Consider the following 22,675-nt stretch of genomic DNA (forward strand, 5'->3'; position numbering starts at 1 on the left):
ACGGGGAGATGCAAGCGCTGATCCACGTGGGAGAGCAACAAGACCACGCCCCCTATTTTGCGTTTCTCCCATGGTTTCTCCTTTAGAGGGTTAGTCAACAAACGGTTCTAGTGACGTCATTCATGAAGGAAGTGCAGGAGTGTTATAGTAGTCCAAACCATAGATATCCATAATAAAGGCTAGATGTCTTACGGCGGAGTCACCATCGGCATCACCGGCGGCCATCTTGTCACAGGCAGGCTTTCTGTTGGGCTCTGTGGAACCTGATGTAAGATGAGTGATCTGTACGAACATAAATACTCTTATCTCGCTGAAATCTTGACGGATTTACAAATGGTTTGGTTTCTTACAAACGTTATTAACATGGCTACAAATCTGGATGCTTTAACACGCTGAAATTGCAGCTTTTCGTTCTGGTTAACGACTTAATCGTGCAGCTTGTGTATACGGCTAACTTACGTGAGGCTGAGACCACAATCGAGCTGTTCAATTATATAGGTTTCACTGACACCAATAACGATTTTATGACAACCAATCTTTTGTCTAGTTAAAATAAACTTAGTTTGCATGTTTTTTTTTTGTTTTATTAAAAAAATATATTTTATTATAATAGTGATATTGTTATTATAAAAGTATATATAATATATATATATATATATATATATATATATATATATATATATATATATATATATATATATATATATATATATATATATGTATATATATAAGCTAGCTCTGGAAAAAAATCCAGAGGTGTGTGTGTGTGTGTGTGTGTGTGTGTGTGTGTGTGTGTGTGTGTGTGTGTGTGTGTGTGTGTGTGTGTGTGTGTGTGTGTGTGTGGGTGTGTGTGTGTGTGTGTGTGTGTGATAATTAATAATTAATAAATTTCTCATGTTGCCATTCGGTACAGTTTTAGCAGCCTATATATTGATTTAACATAAAATCTGTTCTGTTCAATGTTACTTTCATATTGAAGTTCATGGTTACAATTATTCATAAGTATGTAGTGTCATAACTACATCTCTGACGTTTATAACAAACGAAACAGTTTGAAAATCGGTTGAAAATTAAACAAGTTATGGCTATTTAAAAGTACATGCACCATTAAAACACACTGTTACGAGTGAGCGAGCTGCCTGTGACAAGATGGCCGCCAGTTGCGGACGGCGAGCCTTATTGGCCAACAGCGCGCACGAGACATCTAGCCTTTATTATGGATATCTATGGTCCAAACCGGCCGTTTGCAGTAGGATTTGAAAGGGAATTTCTGTTAAATAAAATATCTCGCTTAGCATTGAACTTTGAGCTTTATAATTTTACAGGTATTATTTATGCTCTAACAGCAACATTACACACTAAATAAAGTTTGAAAGATGGAATCGCGAAGAACAGGACTTTCAAAAGTTTAAAGAGCAGAAATGCTGTACAGGGTAGGGTATTTGCAGAATTGTTTGAGGTAATGTTTTATTTTAAGGTGAAGTAGTTACGTAGTGTCACTTTACATGTACTACAAGTAACTAACTAACTAACTAACTAACTAACTAACTAACTAACCAACCTACCATATAGTGAGTATGACAAACTCTATAGTATGTACATATACTGTAGTTACTTAATATTACTCAGTACTTGAGAAACAATGTCACCTTAAAGGCACAATATGTAACATTTTTGGATTAAAAAACCACTAGAACAATGGTATTTAATATTTTCCAACCTTGTTTAAATCCAGAGAAATAAGCTTTTTTAATCAGGACATGTCATCAGTGCATTGCAATGACATCATACCCACATTACACTTTTTCTTTTTTTAGAAACCATGGAAACACCAAAGATACTTTAATATGTCTTAGTACCTGTCGAATAAACACACAGAGTAGTTGACTAGTTGTGAAAAAAGACACATTTTGCCTTTAAAATAAAGTGTAAACTTGATTGATTTTGAAAATGAGTATATTAAAGATTGTAGATTTAATTCAATCTCCATAAGACTTTTTAAAGGATTAGAGAAAGGATTCTTTCTCCACTGTGTGTCTACTGATTTGTGTACAGAGAATCAAAGCAGTTAAATTTGTGTGTTGTTCTGTTTTTCCTGAAGGAGGTGAAGTACTTCCAGTTCCCAGGGGAATTGCTGATGCGGATGTTGAAGATGCTCATCCTGCCTCTAGTTGTATCCAGGTAAGAGTTCCTTTTGCAAGATTTGAACATGAATAACTTAGTAAGTCACTGCGAATCTGGTACAATCAAGTTAGATAAGCGTCTGTTTGTATTCTGTTTCTGAAGTGAGATTTGTGTTAAAAATTAGAGTTTATAATGGTATACTTTTGTCATCGGTTACATACTTATGCCAAATAAGCATGTCATGTGTCCACAAATTTACCAAGTATCGAAAGCCACCCTGTAAAAAAAAAAATGAAATAGCATCAATTCACAGAATTTCAATTAGGCCAACTGAAAAATTTAGTTGTGATCAGTCACTAGAAATGCTTTATTTGGAGCCATTTTTTTTTTTTACAGTGCAATAGTGCCAATAATGATTAGCCTGGATGCCCCGCCAACGACATTTGAGCTCGGGCGGTTCGGTCTGGACTTGATCCATAGAGGAGTGATTATGCCCGAACAGAAACTGTTCAGACCAATGAAATTGTCAGGGTGGGCTTTAGACGATGATGGACAGAGGATAAACAGTAACGTAATCATACTTATGTTATGATTACATAACGTAATCATAACGTAAGTATGATTGGGGGGGTTCTCCGGAAAAAAATTGTGTTTGGTGGTAAAATATGTGTTATTTTGGCAAGGTTGCCTGCTAAAATTCGCACTCATGGGTCTATATATCACATAATTAAGGTCGCTTCAACCCGCGGACATGGAAAACCCTGTGGAAAAAACTTGGCAACACAGTGCAGTTGAGCTCTGTTGACATTTGACAATGCGTTGCTTCGTTGCTCTGATTGGTTGTAGCTCTATTCAATTGAGGTCTTTCCTGGTTCGGTTGAAACACGCCCCATAATCACAGCCCAATGGAGCAGTTTCAGACTCAGATAATGATACCAATACTGATACTTCTATCAAAGGTTCCGTTCTTCGCGATTCCATCTTTCAAACTTTAGTTAGTGTGAAATGTTGCTGTTAGAGCATAAATAATACCTGTAAAATTATAAAGCTCATAGTTCAATGCCAAGCGAGATATTTTATTTAACAGAAGTTCCCTTTCAAAGCCTACAGCGAACGGCCGGTTTGGACTACACCCCTGCACTTCCTTCAGGAATGACGTCACTAGAACCGTTTGTTGACTAACCCTCCGCCCACAAGAACACGCAAAATAGGGGGCGTGGTCTTGTTGCTCTCCCACATGGAGAAGAGCGCGCATTCAGCGCTTGCATCTCCCCGTTATGGTAAGAGGCGGTACTTTTCCGGGCAAAGTGCGCTAAGCTGCTGTCCAATCACAACACGGGAAGCGCTGGCCCAATCAGAACTCGTTACGTGTTTCTGAAGGAGGGACTTCATAGAACAAGGAAATCATCAGGCCGTTTTTAGGACAGGGAAAACAGCGGTGTAAAGATAAGTAAATTGTGTGAAAAATACTGTTTTTTACACGTAAAACATGAACTCATGTTATATTGCACACTGTAAACATAATCAAAGCTTCGAAAACACGCGAAGAACGGGACCTTTAAATAGAACATTCCTAAGGATTACATGGGAAATATAGCCATTTAAAATTATATAGCCAACACAATATAGCCAAATAAAACCACTAGTGATTTTCACTAACACGTAGGATCTATTTGAGGATAAAAATACTTTAGTATAGAAAACAATCAAATCAGAATGATACTTCCCATTGTATTTACATATGGCAGTTGCTTGTATACATTATGTATGTTCAAATCAAACCCATGACCGTGGCTTTGCTGTGTGTGCTCTACTGTTTAAGCTACAGGAATTTTGTCCATACATATGGTGTACTCTCTCCCACTAGGCAATCTTAAATGTGCCTGGGGTTTGATCCAAAGTGTTGTTCGGTTGAGTAGTGTGAGCACTCCGTACCGTGCCCAGGCGCGGTTCGTTTAGTCGGTCCTGGCCCGCTTGAAAGAGCATTTCAGTTTGAAAAGACAGTTTTGTTGTGCTAGAGTGGCCAGTAAACGGATAAAGAACATGGAGGCAGCAGGCTAATACTAGCGTTTAGGGGTTTATTGCAACAGAATAGGATTAACAAAATACAAAGCAAATGTTAACCTAACTGAGCTAAACCAAAATATAAGAGAAAAAAACAACCAAACAAACAACTTATACAATAAACATAAGTCTCTGTATCTGCCTCTAAAAAGAAATACAACAGAGGTCTAAGAACTACAGGACCCGTTCCCTCACAGAACAACACTCATACTTACAAACACCAGACATACCTTTATACATTGGTGGCCAGCACCAATTAACACAAAAAGGGGAAAACAGATACACAAATAATGGCCATTACACAAAATACAAACATATGAAAACATCAAACAAAACTGGAAACAAATACATTAAATAACACTTCGTCACATTACTCCACTTTATGAATTTACTTCCTATATATATCAAAACAAGAGGAAGAGTTCTTGGAGTCCTCCCCCCCAGGCAGAACCAGGAATGGTGCGGCTAGATTACGGGCCGGAACAGTATATATATGTCCAGTGTTTCTGCCCGAACCCCTTTAGACGGCGCACCAGCTCACGGGACTCAGCCATAACAAAACAGACAAACAAAAGAAGGGTAAGAATAAACTCCAACTACTCGTTAAAGAGTGTGCGCACTTAACTCCAAACGAAAGTTTAAATAAAGTCTATTAAACCCAAAATAATATTGTTGTGAGTTTTATTTCCTTACTGCAAACAAAAAACTGATTTAAATTAAAATAGAATACACAAACAAACTAACCTGACTGAGACTCAGCCCCAATCCATCACACACTCCCCCACTTCTGGTTTCACGCCGGCAGGCGGGAAAGAAAGTCCGCCATCACATTGTCTCGGCCTGGGACATGCTGAATGGAAAACCGATATGGCTGGATAGACAGATACCAGCGTGTAATCCTGGCATTCGAATCTTTCATCTGGTTCATCCACTGCAATGCTTTATGGTCAGTCTCAATCACAAACTCACGTCCAAGAAGATAATACTTGAATGTATCAAGGGCCCATTTTACTGCCAAACATTCCTTTTCCACTGTAGAGTACCGCACTTCTCTGGGGAATAACTTGCGACTGATATAAGCTACAGGATGTCGATCTTCTTGCGTCCCCTGAAGAAGAACGGCTCCTACTCCAACATCTGATGCATCAGTTTGCAATACAAAGGACTGATCAAAATCAGGACAACTTAAGACTGGCCCCAGACACAGCGCATTCTTAATATCCTGAAAAGCCCGCTCTGCTTCCTCCGTCCACCGAATCTGGTTCGGACAGTTTTTCCTTGTCAAATCTGTAAGGAGAGCTGCTCTCACAGAGAAGTTGGGTACGAACCGCCTGTACCAATTTGCCATTCCCAGAAAAGATCTTATCTGCGACTTTGTCTGAGGCTTGGGGCAATTCTGTATTGCCTGGATTCTTTGAACTTGAGGTCTCATAACCCCACGGCCAATCACATACCCCAAGTACTCAGTCTCTGCTCTTGCGATGGAACACTTGGAAGGATTGATGGTGAGCCCAGCCGATCGAATCTGGTTAATAACCACTTCCATATGCTGCAGATGCTCTTCCCAAGTTGAACTGTAAACAACAATGTCGTCCAAGTAAGCAGCTGTAAAGTCAGTCAAACCAGCAAGTACCTGATCAATGAGCCGCTGGAAAGTTGCAGCAGCCCCATGAAGACCAAAGGGCATCTTGCAAAAATGATAAAGACCCCAGGGGGTCCGGAATGCCGTGAGTTCCCGGGACCTTGCACTCAACGGGACCTGCCAGTAACCTTTAGCCAAGTCTATAGTGGTTAAATAGTTGGCTTTACCAAAACGGTCAATGAGGTCATCGATTCTTGGGGTCGGATAAGAATCAAACTTTGACACTGAGTTAAGATACCTAAAGTCAATGCAAAACCGTAGGCTGCCATCCTTTTTGGGCACCAACACCACTGGGCTGCACCACTCACTTCTTGAGGGTTCCACAATGTCCATGGCTAGCATTTCATCTAACTCCTTGCGCAAAGCTTCCAAGAGGCGCTCGGGTATTCTATAGCTCAGGCGTTTTGGACTCGCTCCTTCTCGAAGCACAATATCATGCTCAACTAAGCTGGTATGGCCCGGCCTCTTCTGGAACACTTGGGAATCACACAGTCTTTGGATTTCAAACTGTTGACTTTGGGTCAGGTGACTCAGGGATAGACTAGAAGGAGATGGAACTGGTAGATACTGAGCCTCCACCTCTTCCTCATCTTCTACCTTCCGGATCAGGAACACCCCTGCTGCATCCCTTGGTCTAGCAAACCACTCTTTGAGTAGGTTAACATGTAAAGTCCACTTCGAACGCTTCTGACCAGGGGTGGCAACTTCATATGTAACCGGCCCTAACTTCCTCACCACTTCAAACGGACCACGCCATTTGGCAGTTAACCTGCTCGCATCAGTGGGCAGCATCACCAATACCTGATTGCCTGGCTCAAAGTTCCGTGTTCTGGCTTTCTGGTCATACCAGGTCTTTTGTCGTTTCTGTGCCTCTGCCATATGCTCATGGGCCAACACACTCATGGCTTCCAGCTTCTCCCGCATCTGAACAACATAGTCAACAACATTAGTGTGACTTACACAGTCTTGTTCCCCATTCCACATGTCCTTCAACAGCATCAACGGTCCCCGGACCTCCCGTCCATACAATAATTCAAACGGGGAAAATCCAGTTGAGATCTGGGGAACTTCCCTGTAGGCAAAAAGCAGATATGGGAGCCACTGATCCCAGTCATCACTTTTGTCTGTGACAAACTTGCGCAGCATTTGTTTCAGCGTTTGGTTAAAGCGTTCGGTTAAGCCATCAGTCTGTGGGTGATACGGGGTGGTTCTTATTCCTTTTATACCCAATAGTTTATACACCTGTTTCAACAGTTCTGACATAAAGTTAGACCCTTGGTCTGTAAGAATAGCTTTAGGAAACCCCACTCTGGAGAATAATTGTATGAGGGAACATGCTACTACTCTCGCCTTGATGGATTTGAGGGGGAAAACTTCAGGATATTTTGTGGCGTAGTCTGTAACGACCAACATGTAACGGTTGCCTGCCTTGGTCTTCTCTAAGGGTCCTACAATATCCATGCCCAACTGATCAAAGGGTACCCCAATAATGGGGAGAGGCTCAAGAGGTGCTCTAGGAGGAACCCTCAGGGAGGTCTGTTGACATTGCGGACAAGTTCTACAGTAGACAGCTATGTCCCTTCTCATGCCTGGCCAATAAAAGTGCCGAAGGATACGTGCAGTTGTCTTATGCCTACCTAAATGACCTGACCAAGGTACCGAATGACCCAAAGAAAGGACTAGTTCTCTACCCTCCCTGGGGACTACCAACTGATGCTCTGAACTACGTTTCCGAAACAAAACACCCTTGCAGGAAAAAAAAAATTCCCTGACTGACTCTCACCTCTGCCTGTCCAGCCAGTGTTCCCTTCTCTACCAACTTGTACAGGGGACCAATTGTGTCGTCATGTTTCTGCAACTGTACTATGTCTCGAGGTACTTTATATCCCAAAGTATTCTCAGGGGCAGACTCCGTTTCACTCACCACAACCCGTCGAAACTTTTCACACTTCCTCTGACTCCGGGACTTCCGAGACTTTCCTGGCTTTCCTTCAAGGTCTGCCTCAAAAAAAGGTAAGGACCCAAGTACTCCTACCTCCTCCTCACTAGTCTTAGCCATGGCCCGTGTCACAGCTGCATTACAAGCCTGCAAAGGAAGGAGATCACATAAAACCGGAAGATCCTGACCCAGAACCATCGGATAAGGCAACTCAGGTGATAGGCCCACTTCCAGCAGATAAGTCTGTCCCTGCACAGTCACATAAACATCAGCTGTAGGATAATACCTTTCATCGCCATGAACACACTTAATCGCCACCGGAGATGTATGTTTCCACAGATGGGCTGGAACTAATTCCGACTTGACCAGTGTCTGCATACTCCCAGTATCCACTAAAGCACTCACTTCCTGCCCATTCAAACACACGGTCACATGATGCAAAGAAACATTCGCCCTACAAGTAGGATCTTCAGGTCTAGGTACCCCACAGAGATTTGCATGCGTGGAAGGCTTATTAGGGCACCTAGGCTTAGTATGTCCCTCCTGCCCACACTGATAGCACACAATAACCTTGGTGTTAAATCTTGGGTTCCCACTAATAAGACCACCATTATCACCCACAGACTTACCTGCCATTACATTCGTCTTCATTGGTGATACAGATCTCTTACTGGGTCGCTTGGGGTCTTTGAATGCTTTCCATTGGTTGTAAGTCCAGGGTTGACCTCTTCGTCGTGCTGCAACAAACACATCTGCCAGTTCTGCAGCCTTTGCCGCCGAATCCGGGTTATGCTCCTTAACCCATGTTTGCAGCTCTGGGGCAAGCACACGGAGATATTGCTCCATAATGATTACCTCCGTAACTTCCTCCTTACTCCGATCCTGGGGCTGAACCCACTTGTTAAAAGTGTCCTTAAGACGCACATAGAGCTCCTTAGGGGTCTCATCAGCTCCAACATCTGCAGACCGAAACCTCAAACGATAGGTCTCTGGGTTAATGTCATATTTCTTTAGAACTGCTGATTTCACACAATCATAGACAAGAGATTCATTAATATCCATGTTCACATAAGCACTACGAGCTTTGCCAGTAAGCAGCGGTACTAACCTCACGGCCCAATCCGTTCTCGGCCAGCGACACGCTGTGGCTATCCGCTCGAAGGTAGTAAGGAAATGCTCCACGTCATCGTCCTCATTAAGTGGCTGTAGACGTGGTTCAGTCATAGCCCTTGCCTGTTCTACAACTTGACTCCCAACGGCTGACGACCCCCGCACATCTCCCTGCTCACTCTCTTGATTCAAAGGGGTGTACTGAAGACCCGGGGGAGAAATTGGTGTCGTTCTTGTGTGCACTTCGTCCTGAAGCTGCCTGAACTGATGTTGCAAAGCCTTCCATCTATTCTCTTGCCGTGCAGTTTCCTGGTCTAGTCGTTCATCTCTATCTTGCTGCATTTTCATATGTGCCCGGAACATGTCTCGTAACTCCTCTACGGTAACATTCTGTGAGTCACCTAAAACTAGCGGAACTTCAGCCTCAACACCTCCCGTTGCGGATACGGCCATCTCGTCGCCCTTCACGGCTTTCTTCGGCCCCATTTTGTCCAATGAAAGGAGAGGGGAAACCAACTTACTGCTGCCCCCTACTGGCACATCCCACCACTGCCACCAATTGTGATAGATGTGGCCAGTAAACGGATAAAGAACATGGAGGCAGCAGGCTAATACTAGCGTTTAGGGGTTTATTGCAACAGAATAGGATTAACAAAATACAAAGCAAATGTTAACCTAACTGAGCTAAACCAAAATATAAGAGAAAAAAACAACCAAACAAACAACTTATACAATAAACATAAGTCTCTGTATCTGCCTCTAAAAAGAAATACAACAGAGGTCTAAGAACTACAGGACCCGTTCCCTCACAGAACAACACTCATACTTACAAACACCAGACATACCTTTATACATTGGTGGCCAGCACCAATTAACACAAAAAGGGGAAAACAGATACACAAATAATGGCCATTACACAAAATACAAACATATGAAAACATCAAACAAAACTGGAAACAAATACATTAAATAACACTTCGTCACATTACTCCACTTTATGAATTTACTTCCTATATATATCAAAACAAGAGGAAGAGTTCTTGGAGTCCTCCCCCCCAGGCAGAACCAGGAATGGTGCGGCTAGATTACGGGCCGGAACAGTATATATATGTCCAGTGTTTCCGCCCGAACCCCTTTAGACGGCGCACCAGCTCACGGGACTCAGCCATAACAAAACAGACAAACAAAAGAAGGGTAAGAATAAACTCCAACTACTCGTTAAAGAGTGTGCGCACTTAACTCCAAACGAAAGTTTAAATAAAGTCTATTAAACCCAAAATAATATTGTTGTGAGTTTTATTTCCTTACTGCAAACAAAAAACTGATTTAAATTAAAATAGAATACACAAACAAACTAACCTGACTGAGACTCAGCCCCAATCCATCACAACGGTTCACATGCATTGTGATCGCACACACCTATTAACTAAGCTATTAACTAACTATAACTACTTGGATACACTTTTAAATTAATTCAAGTATATTTAGGTAACGTCCTAGTTCTCACCTTTATTGATGAACATGAATTGTATTTTGCGAGTAAAGCTTCAAATTCCTCCATCAAAATCAGCTGCCTCCATAATAATCTTCTGATTATTGCAGTGCAATCTATTAGCAAAAGTGCTTTTCTTCCTGTACTCTTAAAAACAACACAGTCTCACTCCCAACCCGTCACATATTGACGCTTGGTCAGGACCCCTCTGCGTCATTTTTTTCAACGCAGAAGGCACCCATTTAGTGTCATTTTTTTGATTTCATTTGTCTGCCTAATGCGTCACATTTAATTTTTGGCATTTGTAAAAGTAGACTAGTAAAGTATATTTATAGGCTACTTTTAAATTTTGGAGCAACTAACCCAACTCCTACCCTAAATCTACCAAACAATAAAAAATACATAACAGGCAAATAAAAGTATAGGTCACAGGTATTTATTGCAAAAACTGACCAAAACAGTACTAAAGTATTAACATCATGTTGTCTCCTGAAGTCATTTAATGTCTTCATGTAAAGAACAGTGTTGATCTTAATGTTTTAATCGCTGAAATGATGATCCTGCCGCTCTGTGAACAAACTCATTCCTTTCACATTCAAATGATGCACACGACTCTTTAGCATGACACAATCGGTTAAGAGACAAACGAGAAATTTGATGCGTGCATGATCTTCGGCAGATGGAGGCGGTGATCGCTTTTGGGGATTTTCTTCACACAAATCACAAATCGTTTGTCCTCGGAACACTTGAAATATTAGTACATTTTGAATAAATTGTGCATGCAGTCATATCTGCCTGTTATATCCTGTGTTTTATATCATATAATAGACAAATGGATAGGTTTAGGGATGGGTTGGGGTTGTGTTACATGTCAAAACTTGTCTAACTAGCGTAAATAAATGTAAATAAAAATAGACTCCAAAATGTCATAATGGCACAATCATAACCCACTATATCATTTTATTATGATGTGTGTATGACGCCAAAGGTTTCTCATTGAAACTAAAGCTACACTGTGTAACTATTTTAGTTTATTTTTAGCTAAAAACACTTGAATGAAGAAAATGTGTTCATTAAGGTATATTTACTTCTTTCAAGTAATAAAGTATTCTCGTAAGTTTATAATATGCCATTGAAAATACATACGGGTGAGGGGTTCGAAGGCTGGTCGCCATGTTGCCCCTCCATCTTGAAAGTACATTAGCCATAGCCGTAAAGAGGGACATACCCATAAATTCAAGCTTTGCCTTTCGCATTTTAACATCTCTCCCTTGCACCTCCGTCACATCAACTGATCTCTGCTCACGGAGAAAATTATATAGCCTGTCGAACAATATACAGAATAACGATAGCACTGATGAAAGTTACTTTACTAAGATTAGCTTGCATTCGTCTGGGAACCTGATAGCTGATGTTAGCAATGTAATGGTAAAAAAATAACGAAAACGTAAAACTATTATTCATTTTACATAGATATCATAACCTACATGTTAACTGACAAATTAAATAACTGCAAATTGTAACAGTTTTCTAAAGTAACCTCATCACTTGAAGGAACACTCATGGGTGAGGTCGAACTGGAAGCCATGTTAATTTTGGACTAAATCGGCCACCGTAGGAATTAAAACGAAATCGGAATCGAGAGTCTAAACCACTCAAACCTTTATCTAAACCTCTCAACTTAACCGTCGGACTTGCACATCCGTCATGTTTGTAGTTTTTTAACGCTTTTTATCCGCGTTTGTAGTTCTAATCGAATCCTCGTCCAACTCGCAATGGGTTGTGGGCAATATCAGCCGTTAGATGCGCATCGATCCGCACTTCGAATTCTGATGGAAATAGTAAACCATCTGGGTATATTTGGAATACTCTTTTCAACATACTACGATTTGGGACATACGAATTCTATTTTCGAGTACTATTTAGTATGGAGGGGGGACCCTGTGCGCTAAAAGGTGATGCAGAGGGGTCCTGACCAAGTGTCAATATGTGACGTGTTGGGAGTGAGAACGTGTTGCAACAAAAAGTTGCATCGTAAATGACGTAAGCATACTTGGGCCCAGTACTTGGGCCTCAGGAGTGGAGAAAGAGGGGCAATTGTGCCCTGGAATGGTACAAGGCAACCATGCCTAGTGTGAGTACACCCTTAGTTTCAACTATATGTGGAATGAGAAATATTTAAATTTTTTCAGAATGCCTGATTTGTTCAGTGAAAATGCATGGTGATTTATCTCTTCAAAAATGACAACAACAAAAAACACTGTAAAGTGACTTGTGCTCTACAATATATTTCATTATACTAATAACAGGGCAAAATTTAAAGGATTACGCACATGACTGTGTCCTTTCAGATAAGCACTCTTAAAAAAATTAGTCCCAAAAGGGGGTTTCCAATAGCCTGGTCTTACCAGACTCTCGTACATTTCATTTGTACATAGAGTCTGGCCACTCTCCATTGACAAGCATTTACTTCCGCGAAGACGGTACTCTGTTGAAGTTTAAAACTATTGGATCTGCCCTGAGCCACTCTGGATCTACCAAAACCGTGACCGTTTGGTCGTGACGTGTCATGAGGCCCTTCGCCTGTTTCACATATGGAAATCCGACAAAATAAATGTGCACTTTTGCAGGCCACCTCAGTGATAAAACCATAGGATAAAACCTAAAACTTGTGCATTCGGATTGTGATTTATTCACGCCACAGTTGAGGGGAGAGTTTTGTGATCGGGAACGCGCCACTCATGTGGTCCGTAGCATGATTGTATGCTGTAAATAAAATGTCATATGCAGCGGTGCCACAACGGAATGAACAGAATGAATGAATACACCCCTACAGAATTCAATACCCTTGCTTCGAATTTAGTCAACGGACCAAACTTGTACTTCAGGTACTAATATGGCTACTTTTAAAGTGCTAATATGTCTTTAAGGTACTATCATGTGGCATTTAGATAAGATGTACCTGTTCGCTTTTGCAATTTCGGATATGGAAAAAAATAGAAAAGCTTTCGAAAAAGCAGCTCAGACATTCTGCAAAAAAATCTGTTGTATTCCACAGAAGAAAGAAGTTCATAGAGTTTTGGAACAACATGAGAGTGAATGAAAATTAATTGTGCCTCTCTAAAACATTAACTAGGTGAATGGTCATCATTACAGATAATGATTTAACAGCCACTGTCCACATGCTGCCTGTGAAAGATTTGTGACATGCAACCTCAAAGATGGAATAAAACTATCCAAACCAAATGATCACATGCTGGATGTGCAACTTGCATTTTCTAGTGCAACAAACTCTTGAGAGGAGGTTGATTATCACTCTACACACACATACTTCTGTCTAGGTCAGTGTACCTAATGCCCAGTGTACACACACACAAACACACACACTGGGAGTCATTATGTGAGGGTCAGAGTTGTTAATTACCTCTAATCTGAGGAAGCTAAGGACCAACTGCACATGCACAGCAGCCAAGACCTCATCTATCAGGCACTTCCTAATGCAAAATGGCCAATGACTATAAATAAACACGTTAGTGCTGACCTTAATGCTAGAGCTTGAACTGTAGCAAGTAGTTCAGCAAACCAAATTAAGAATGAAAAGCAGAATGACATTTGCAAAAGAACGGGCTCTCCTATGATAACCTCCATCACATTGAGTATTTAGCAGATGCCATGGCTGGTTTAAAATGAATAAAACTGACATATTAATCAAATGGTATGCTATAGGCTTAGGGCCCAAAGCAGGGTCTGTGTACTGTCCTCCTTTGAACGCCATCTGCCTACCGGCAAGAGCGGAAACCAGATTATTTGATGAGCGCACTAGTCACAATCAAAGGCAACCGTGCGCTTTCTTATTATCCCTGTGTGCATTTCAGTATGACGCTGATCTTTAACCAATGGCCATGCAGGCACGCAACCGTGGGTTTCAAAAGGTCCCCATGGGAATATGACATGTCCATTGTTCTTAATGTAGTTTGGGATATGACGTCTGATGTTGGTCTGCTCTAGGTAATTACAGGATAGATGCTTTAAATGGAATGACTTTGGTAACGTGGCACTTTCTCCAAGCCGAGTCCAAATCTCAGTTTCCTGTCATTCTGAGTTTACATGTAAACACACTGACTAGATGCAGGGCAGATAATCCTCTCAAAAAAGTCTACGTTCAGGCATCTTATCAATTTTCATCTATATGGAAAAAATCAATCAACCTTTTGCGAGATTAAGGCATGTCTTTTTTTCAGCTCAACTTCATCTCATATGGTGGCAGATTGATGAGATTTTTGAGATTATGCTCCTTAAAGCTGAAATTTGCATGTTGTGCGTGTGTGGGGTGTGTGTGTGTGGGGTGTGTGTATGTGGGGGGGGGGGGGGGATGAGACAAAATGCAAAAACCTACAATATTAAAAATAATGAATATTTTTGTTTAGCTTTCATTTATTACCAAAAACTGTTGCCTGGCCATTGTAATTAATTAGTTTACAGTTTATTGATCCTTTGTTACTGATGGTGGTATTTAACATTAACTGTTTGTTGTAGTCGCTAAAATGATTGAATATATTATGAGACAAAGGTCTTAATGATGTTCAGTTGTTCAGGCTAATTAAAGCAACAGTTTGTTACTAACGGAAGAATATGGTGAATATATGGTAAAAAGTATGGTGTTTTGGGCTAAAGGCACCATATTTAACATGATAATAAACAGCCGGTTGGTTTTTCCATTTAATGACATGGTTAGATTCAGATTAATAATTAATCACATTAGATTAAATTAGGGTGTCCACTTTAGAGATAATCACCATATTTAAAATTAATTTAATTAGATTAAATAAAAATAAAAAAGACAAAGTTATTCATCATATCATATATATAATAAAATATAATTAATAGTGCTGGGCAATCACATCCAAAATAAGTTTGTGTTTACCTAATATCTGTGTTTGTACTGTACAATTATTATGTATATAAATACACACTCCTTCATGTATTTATTTAAGAAATATTTGCATGAATATACTATGTATATTTATGTAATTTATGTTATATATAAATAATAAATACAAAATTCTTAGATATATACATGCATGTGTATTTTTATGCATTATAATTATACACAGTACACACACACATATATTATGTAAACCCAAAAAATTTTTTGGATGTGATTAATCACGGTTAATCTAATAATTTATTGTTACTAGTGTAAATCTATATTAAATTATTATGGGCTCTCATTCAATGCTTTCAGAATCTTTACTTTTAAAAATGATTTGTTTCTATATTTTAAAAAAATATTTCTATATTAACATTTTAATGACGGCATACTTATTGAACAACAATTTATTAATAATTTTATTTATCAAAATTAATAGAAATAGTTCAAACTTTGGTAAAGTGTTTGTTCTAAACAAATATTAACTTCCAAATTATTCAAAATATTTTAACTAAAGTATATGCATATATACTGTGCCTTTTGTCCCATGCTAGTGAGCCTTTTACAGTAAAAGGCCCCCTTTGACCCCATAGATTTTTTTACATTTCTAAACAAAATAAACCACTTTTATGATTTTTTTAATTTTTAACTTTTTCTGCGTGATATAGTAAAAAAGTAATGAAAGGCTATTTTTTCATAAAGTGTGTCTTTAGCCCCACTGTACCCAATATCTGAGTACATTTCCAACAGGTATTTTGCTTTGTCCCACCTGAGAAATATGGCACCCATGTGACTTCAGTTGGGTAAAGGCCCAGACATAGAGACTTTATCTGGACTTTCCCATCTCCAGTCAGGATTAGGGTAATGCTCTTGTCAAACAGAGGTCCTTCACAGAAAGCTCCAGATGGTCTGGAAGTCCTGCTGCCCGCCTATAGCAGGAACACATGCAGGGTCAGAGAGCAAGGGCTTAAGACGCATGTACATACACAAATGACATGCATGAGTGTCTGCTTGTGGACAACCAACGCCGTGCCATACACAATCCTATAAAAGGAAACAGCTATGGATTATTAGACACTACACAACTTAATGATTAAAGTTCAAATACTGATATTGCTGTAAGGCTTAAACAATACATTATTGGTAACAATATATGTTATTTTAGTGTGAAGAAAATCACTTACTAACCTTTTTCTGTGTAAAGCCCAAATTTTATAGCACCTAAAATGTTAAAACTGACATGTTTTACAGAATTTTACAAATCAAAAGTTTTAACAGAAGATATTGTGTAAGGGCTTTTATAAAATGACAAGCTTTATATTTCAGTTTTTGTAATGATCAACATTATGTTGTTGAACATAAATGTTCTTGAATGAGCTTAACTTGAACACGTTTTTGTTCTTATTTGGAATGATTCATCCGTGTGCATTGTTGTAAAGAAACAAAATTGTTGTAGTAATCTGTCTACATTAATATAAAGTTAATGAAGGGATTAATGGAGCCACCCACTGATCTTTTTTTAAATTAGTTGTGCTCATTGCAATGACATTTTAAACCTCTAAACCAATATATTTGATTAATTATATTTTATATATGTGGGATTTTGAGTAAAAGTGTGCTGTTACTATTTCAAACAACCAGACCTTTATTTGTTCCAGATGAGGAGGCCATTTTTTACAGAAACAAAGATTTTATTGCTTTTATCATTGTCTATATGCATCTGAGAGAATTATAGCTTTTATGTCTTATAATTTTAGTCTAAAGAATGCAATGGCTTTCCAAATTCCTAAAAGGAATAGAATACAAAGCTACAGCTTTTAGTGGCTCTGAACTAGGGCTGTCAAAATTGCTCAAAAATGATGTTTGAATATTTTATATATCTATTTAAACATTTGGGCATTTCAGAAAAGTTTTGGGACATCTGCCACATGCACATGAACTTTAATGACATCCCAATCTTAATCAGTAAGGTTTAGTGTGGATTAGACATGTGCCGATTTTCGGTAATGCGATATATCACGAAAAAGAATATGCATGATATTGTTATCGTGGGCACTTCAAAATATCGTAAATAATAATTTATTAACAATTATTAATTTTTTTATAATGCACTCAAGAATACTTTGCCCGTCAACCGTATAAAACGCTCAACACCGCTGCATTCTGCGTCAAAGGGACACGCGCTCAGATGTAAATGAGAAGCACATGAACGAGTGAAGGAAACATGCTGAATGAAGTGCGCGCTCAACGTCAGCAGAGGCCGCTGATGAACTGCAGAATGCAGTGGTTACCCCGGAAACCCCGCAAACAAAAGCAATCGCGCTAGTGAAGTTTTTAAAACAGCCATTCGTTTTATCCAAGCCTGCAGTCTCCCTCTCATTTACTGAAGCTTTCGCGCCTCGATCGCCCCCCGGTGACCGGTCCCAGTATAGCCGTCCCTCTGTGTTTTCTAATGGACGCGAGGCAAACTAAATAATAAAATTACACTTCAAAAAATTTTCCCCAAAGTTAGTTTATGTCACTGAAGGCAGTTATCATCACGATGATTTCATTTCAGGTGTTCGTTTTAAAAATAAGTTTACTTTGAGTTAGTTATTTGATGCTATAAAAATGGGGGGTGTGACGTCATGATTGACAGCTGAGACTGACGGCTTCTCTGAGTGAAGTTGTCACTGAGGCACTAACGGACTTTTTTCAAAATTTTTGGGAGCAGATTGGAGCTTTAGCTTTAATTTCTACATTTCCATAACTGTTTATTTCACACCAACATTATTAATTGTTCTGCATCTGCGAGAGTGTGGGCGGGCTTTTGATATCGCGACTGTACTTCCTGCTCTACTTCCTGCGCTCTACTGCGCAACTCCAGTCCCGAAATCGCTACAGCGCAGACTCGGTCCCAAGATGTCCGCACCGTGCAAGGGCGCCTGAAAGCTTCAAATCTGCCAAGCGGAAACGGATGATGTCGAGTCGTCCATATTTTTTTACGGCCTATGGTTTTATCTCAGTGTTGTTCATCACAGCACCAAATACTTAATAATGAAATACTTAATAGGCTATTTATTTTCAAACATTTTTGTTTTAATCGGGACTACAACATGCCCTAATGATTTGATTTTTTTGATTATTTGTTAGTGTTCAGTAAAACTTTGAGACATACGACTTCATTAGTTAACATGTTAATTCAAACTGACAATGAAAAATACTTAGAAAGAATTATTTATTCTAAATAGGCCTAATGTTAATTTCTTAGTTATTGTTTAATAACATTCTCTCCTGGGAAGGTTTTCCACAAGGTTTAGGATTAATATTAAGTTTAGGAATTTTTGGTTTTCGGTTGAGGTCAGGACTCTGTGCAGGCCAGTCAAGTTCCTCCACACCAAACTTGCTCATCCAAGTCTTTATGGACCTTGTTTTGTGCACTGGTGTGCAGTCATGTTGGAACAGAAGGTGGCCATCCCCAAACTGTTCCCACAATGTTGGGAGCATGAAATTGACAAAAATGTCTTGGTATGCTGAAGCATCAAGAGTTCCTTTCACTGGAACTAGGGGACCAAGCTCAAACCATGAAAAACAACAACACACCATAATACCTCCTGCACCAAATTTTGCACTTGCAGTCAGGCAATTACCACTCTACTGGCAACCAAAACCCAGACTTTTCTATTTCCAGATAGAGAAGCGTGATTCATCTCTCCAGAGAACACATCTCCACTGCTCTAGTCCAGTTGCGGGAATATTTAGTTGTGAGGAAATTTCACAATACCACGCTTGAATTCACTGAGCTCCTGAGAGCGACCCATTCTTTCACAAATGTTTGTATAAGCAGTCTGCTATCCGCATGCCTATGGGTGCTTGATTTTATACACCTGAGGCCATGGAAGTGACTGGAACACCAGAATTCATTGATTTGGAGGGGTGTCCCAATTTCTATTGGCAAAATATTGTATTTCATACATTTCAGACCCTTTATCGTGCAGCAAAGATATGATCAAAGTCTTGCACAATTTTGGGACTTCCTTTGGCTATAAATTAAATGTTTCTAAAAGTGAATACATGGCCTGTTAACACACTTGGCATATGCCTACTCTGTGTACTCCTTTAGCTAGGCAATTTTTAAGTTTCTGGGTATATTAATATTACACATACCTTCAAATTACTATATGAAAATACACTGCATGCTGAATAATTAGGCATGTTGATTTTCTGATCATATTTTTTCCAGGCACATTATACAAATTTTAAACCACATCAATCTTAATTACTACTATAAATTTTGTATTTAATCAGTTATAAGTGATATATAATTGTAGCCTAGAAATCTAGATGCACCCTAGGGGCAGCAAATCTAATCTGTCGCGAGTATCATCAAGCAACTCTCAGTACACGTTTGAGCTGTAAAAAACAAACTCTGGTCAGGCCAATCACATCAAGTATAGAGTCAGTGGGTGGGGCTTAACATAATAACATAACATAACGCTTGTGTGCTTCTAGTAAACACAGAAGCTGGCGAACTCAGTCTTTTGAATCAGCTTCGACCGTTACTCTGGAAGACTTGGAGTTAAGCTTTTCTCTGAGAAAAAAACAAAGAATGGCACTGAAGTCATTCTTAAAAAGGGAAGATGTGTTCAGAGTTTTGCCGACCGGATACGGCAAAAGTTTAATCTGTCAACTAGCTCCGCTTCATGTTGCTCTGGTTGGTGTACCGCTATCCTATCGCGTGCAGAGGGAGTTTGAAAGACAACCGTTTATCCCGCCCCTCGGATTGAGCCCTGTCAATGGTGAGTTTCCAGACCAAACATCTTGATGTGGGTCTGTCAGGCTAGTATGATTGTTCATGACGGCTGGAAATGAAAAGCGAAATTCAGGTGTGCAGAATTATTAGGCCTGTTTTGTTTTACTGATAAAATGAGCCAAAAAAGGCATTTAACTCAGACTGAAAAGTAAAAAAAAAAAAGAACTGCAATATGAGAAGGATACAATACTAATGCAATACTAGACATGGCAGTTGGACAGTGAAATGCTCATTGGGTCAGCATGGTCAGAATTAAGGTTAAAAAAAATTAAGTGTGAAACCATCAGGAACCCTTTAGCCTCAAGCACCACTATTTTCAGAACTGCAACCTACCTAGAGTCTTCAGAAGTGCAGTTTCAGGATCACAGAGACTTGAGTTAGGTAAAGAATCCTAAAAAATGACCCCCACTTAATCACAAGCTGAAGTATTGTAAAATAAATTAAGACTGGTTTTGTATAAGCTTTATATACAGATTGAGAGTGACTTTTGAAGGACCAGCACCACATCCTCTTGCTCCAATGTTTGAAGAATTCATCTTTAAGAATCTGGCAATACATTCTAGGAGTTGATTTTTTCCATCTGTGCAAGATGGACTCCAGGATAGGCGATGGACTAAAAATTAACTCCCAATACACGTTTGTGTAAGAAAAATATCCATATATAAAAATTTACAGGAATTTTTTAACACAACTCTGATTATTTTCTGAAAGTCAATATAGTACATCTAGGATGAGTAAATCATGGGCTAATTTTAATTTTTGGATGAACTATCCCTTTAATGTGGTTTGGAACTGGTAAAACATGGCTGGAAAAAATATATTGCATAATCTTTTTTGATTAAACTCAAATCTGATCCTCAAAACTGAGGATTCTCCATTTTCCTCTGGTTGGCAGGTTGAATTGTGTTAAAATGACAGTTTCCTCGAGATTCTTATATATGTATTTCAATGCTTTCCCATCTTCTTATTCAAAGCCTTTTTTTTAACACATAAGACTCTCTGTTTGAAGCTCCCCTCCATCTACAAGACTTTATTTCAAGAATATATACTGTATAGAATTCTCATGTCCATAAAAAGTGTAGGAGTAGGCAAGATTAAAAGAGGATGGAAGAAAGAGCTTGGAATCGTATTTTCAGAGGAATTTTGGAACAGTGCTTTATACGTAAAGTTAATGGTAGTGCTTCTTGTGTCCGATTAAGTTTAATACAGTTAATGGTTTTGCACCGTGTGCACCTAAGCAGAACAAGGATTGCTTCTTTTAATCCTACTTTTGACAAGACTTCAGTATAAGATGTCACAAAGGTGAAGCAGATCTGACTCACATGTTTTGGACATGCCCCACACTTACTGTTTACTGGTCAACCATATTCAATGAACTTTCTAGCCATGTGCTGAATTTGGCTATATTTGGTGTTCAATGAATTGAGTCAGACTCAAACACAACTAAACATTATTGCCAATGCATCCTTATTGGCTCACAGGTGGGTTTGTAGATTTCCAATGTAATAAAACCCGCCTGTGAGCCAATAATGATGCAAAGACAATACGTTGTTTAGTTGTCTTTGAATTTTCTAAAGCATTGGACTGGCTTCAGGATTTAATGTTATACCTACACTTGCAAAAGGTTAAGGGCCAGATTAACTAACAGCTTGCACCAGCGCAAACCCTCTTTTGGCATGTACAAAACTGCTGTCTGTATTTACTAACAGCACCCAGTGAAAAACTAGAGCTGAAAAGTTGTGGGCGGGGTTATTTTTGAGACTGACCTTATTGCATATGCGATGCGTTTACTTCATGCAAGGCAATTTACTAAGGCTTGTGCTCTTCAATGCACTGGTATTTGCGGCATTATTTACAGACCGAAAAAAGCATGTCTTACAGTTTTTCTCGATTGCTTAAACACATTTCTTGAAACTATGCCTCATATTCTCAAAACTATAAACACAAATCCATAACGTCTCACCCAGTTTCCTAAACAACCTATTTTCAGGTCAAATTGAAGCTCTACACTCAAAACCATTCACTTTTGCTGAAAAACCAAACTTTGCCCTCAGACAAGACACACAAGCCCTCAAAATCACACACACTACAACATAGTCTAACACACTGGTGCAATAAATTCAAAACAACATTTCAAAAACTGGTAAGTTATGTTACTTGTGGTTCCCCTCCTCACAAACCTTTTCACATGATGAACAAAAGACACAACCAATGGATACATTGGCACATTTTTATTCATTCATTCATACTACACAGTACAAAAAAAATAAAAAAATAAAATGTTATTCCGCCTCAGCGTCCCGTCTTTGGTCTGGGTCAGGCCAGAAAATCTCATCCACATCACAGGCTATATTAGCCCTAGCCTGGCAGCGGGGGTAAAATCCTCTTGCATGCCTGATCCACCCCTGGCATGCATCTACTGACACATGGCTTGGACGAGGTGAACAAGCATATAAGGTTCTCGATCATACACTTTCCACTAGTGTTGTAGTCAAGACCACCTAAACCGAGACCAAGACAAGACCAAGACTTTGAAGGGCCGAGACCAAGACAAGACCAAGACTTTGAAGGGCCGAGACCGA

General features: G+C 39.4%; 1 protein-coding gene across 1 annotated transcript in view; it reads left to right on the top strand.

Moving 5' to 3' along the window:
* Positions 1 to 22,675, top strand: part of slc1a7a (solute carrier family 1 member 7a) — a 59,935-nt gene that overhangs the window by 9,411 nt on the left and 27,849 nt on the right. The window contains exon 2 of the mRNA XM_067454218.1: positions 2,102 to 2,181. Coding sequence (XP_067310319.1) covers positions 2,102 to 2,181 — 80 coding nt within the window. The remainder of the gene's footprint in view (positions 1 to 2,101; positions 2,182 to 22,675) is intronic.

Source organism: Pseudorasbora parva, chromosome 9, assembly GCF_024679245.1.
Source record: "Pseudorasbora parva isolate DD20220531a chromosome 9, ASM2467924v1, whole genome shotgun sequence".
Taxonomy (NCBI): domain Eukaryota; kingdom Metazoa; phylum Chordata; class Actinopteri; order Cypriniformes; family Gobionidae; genus Pseudorasbora; species Pseudorasbora parva.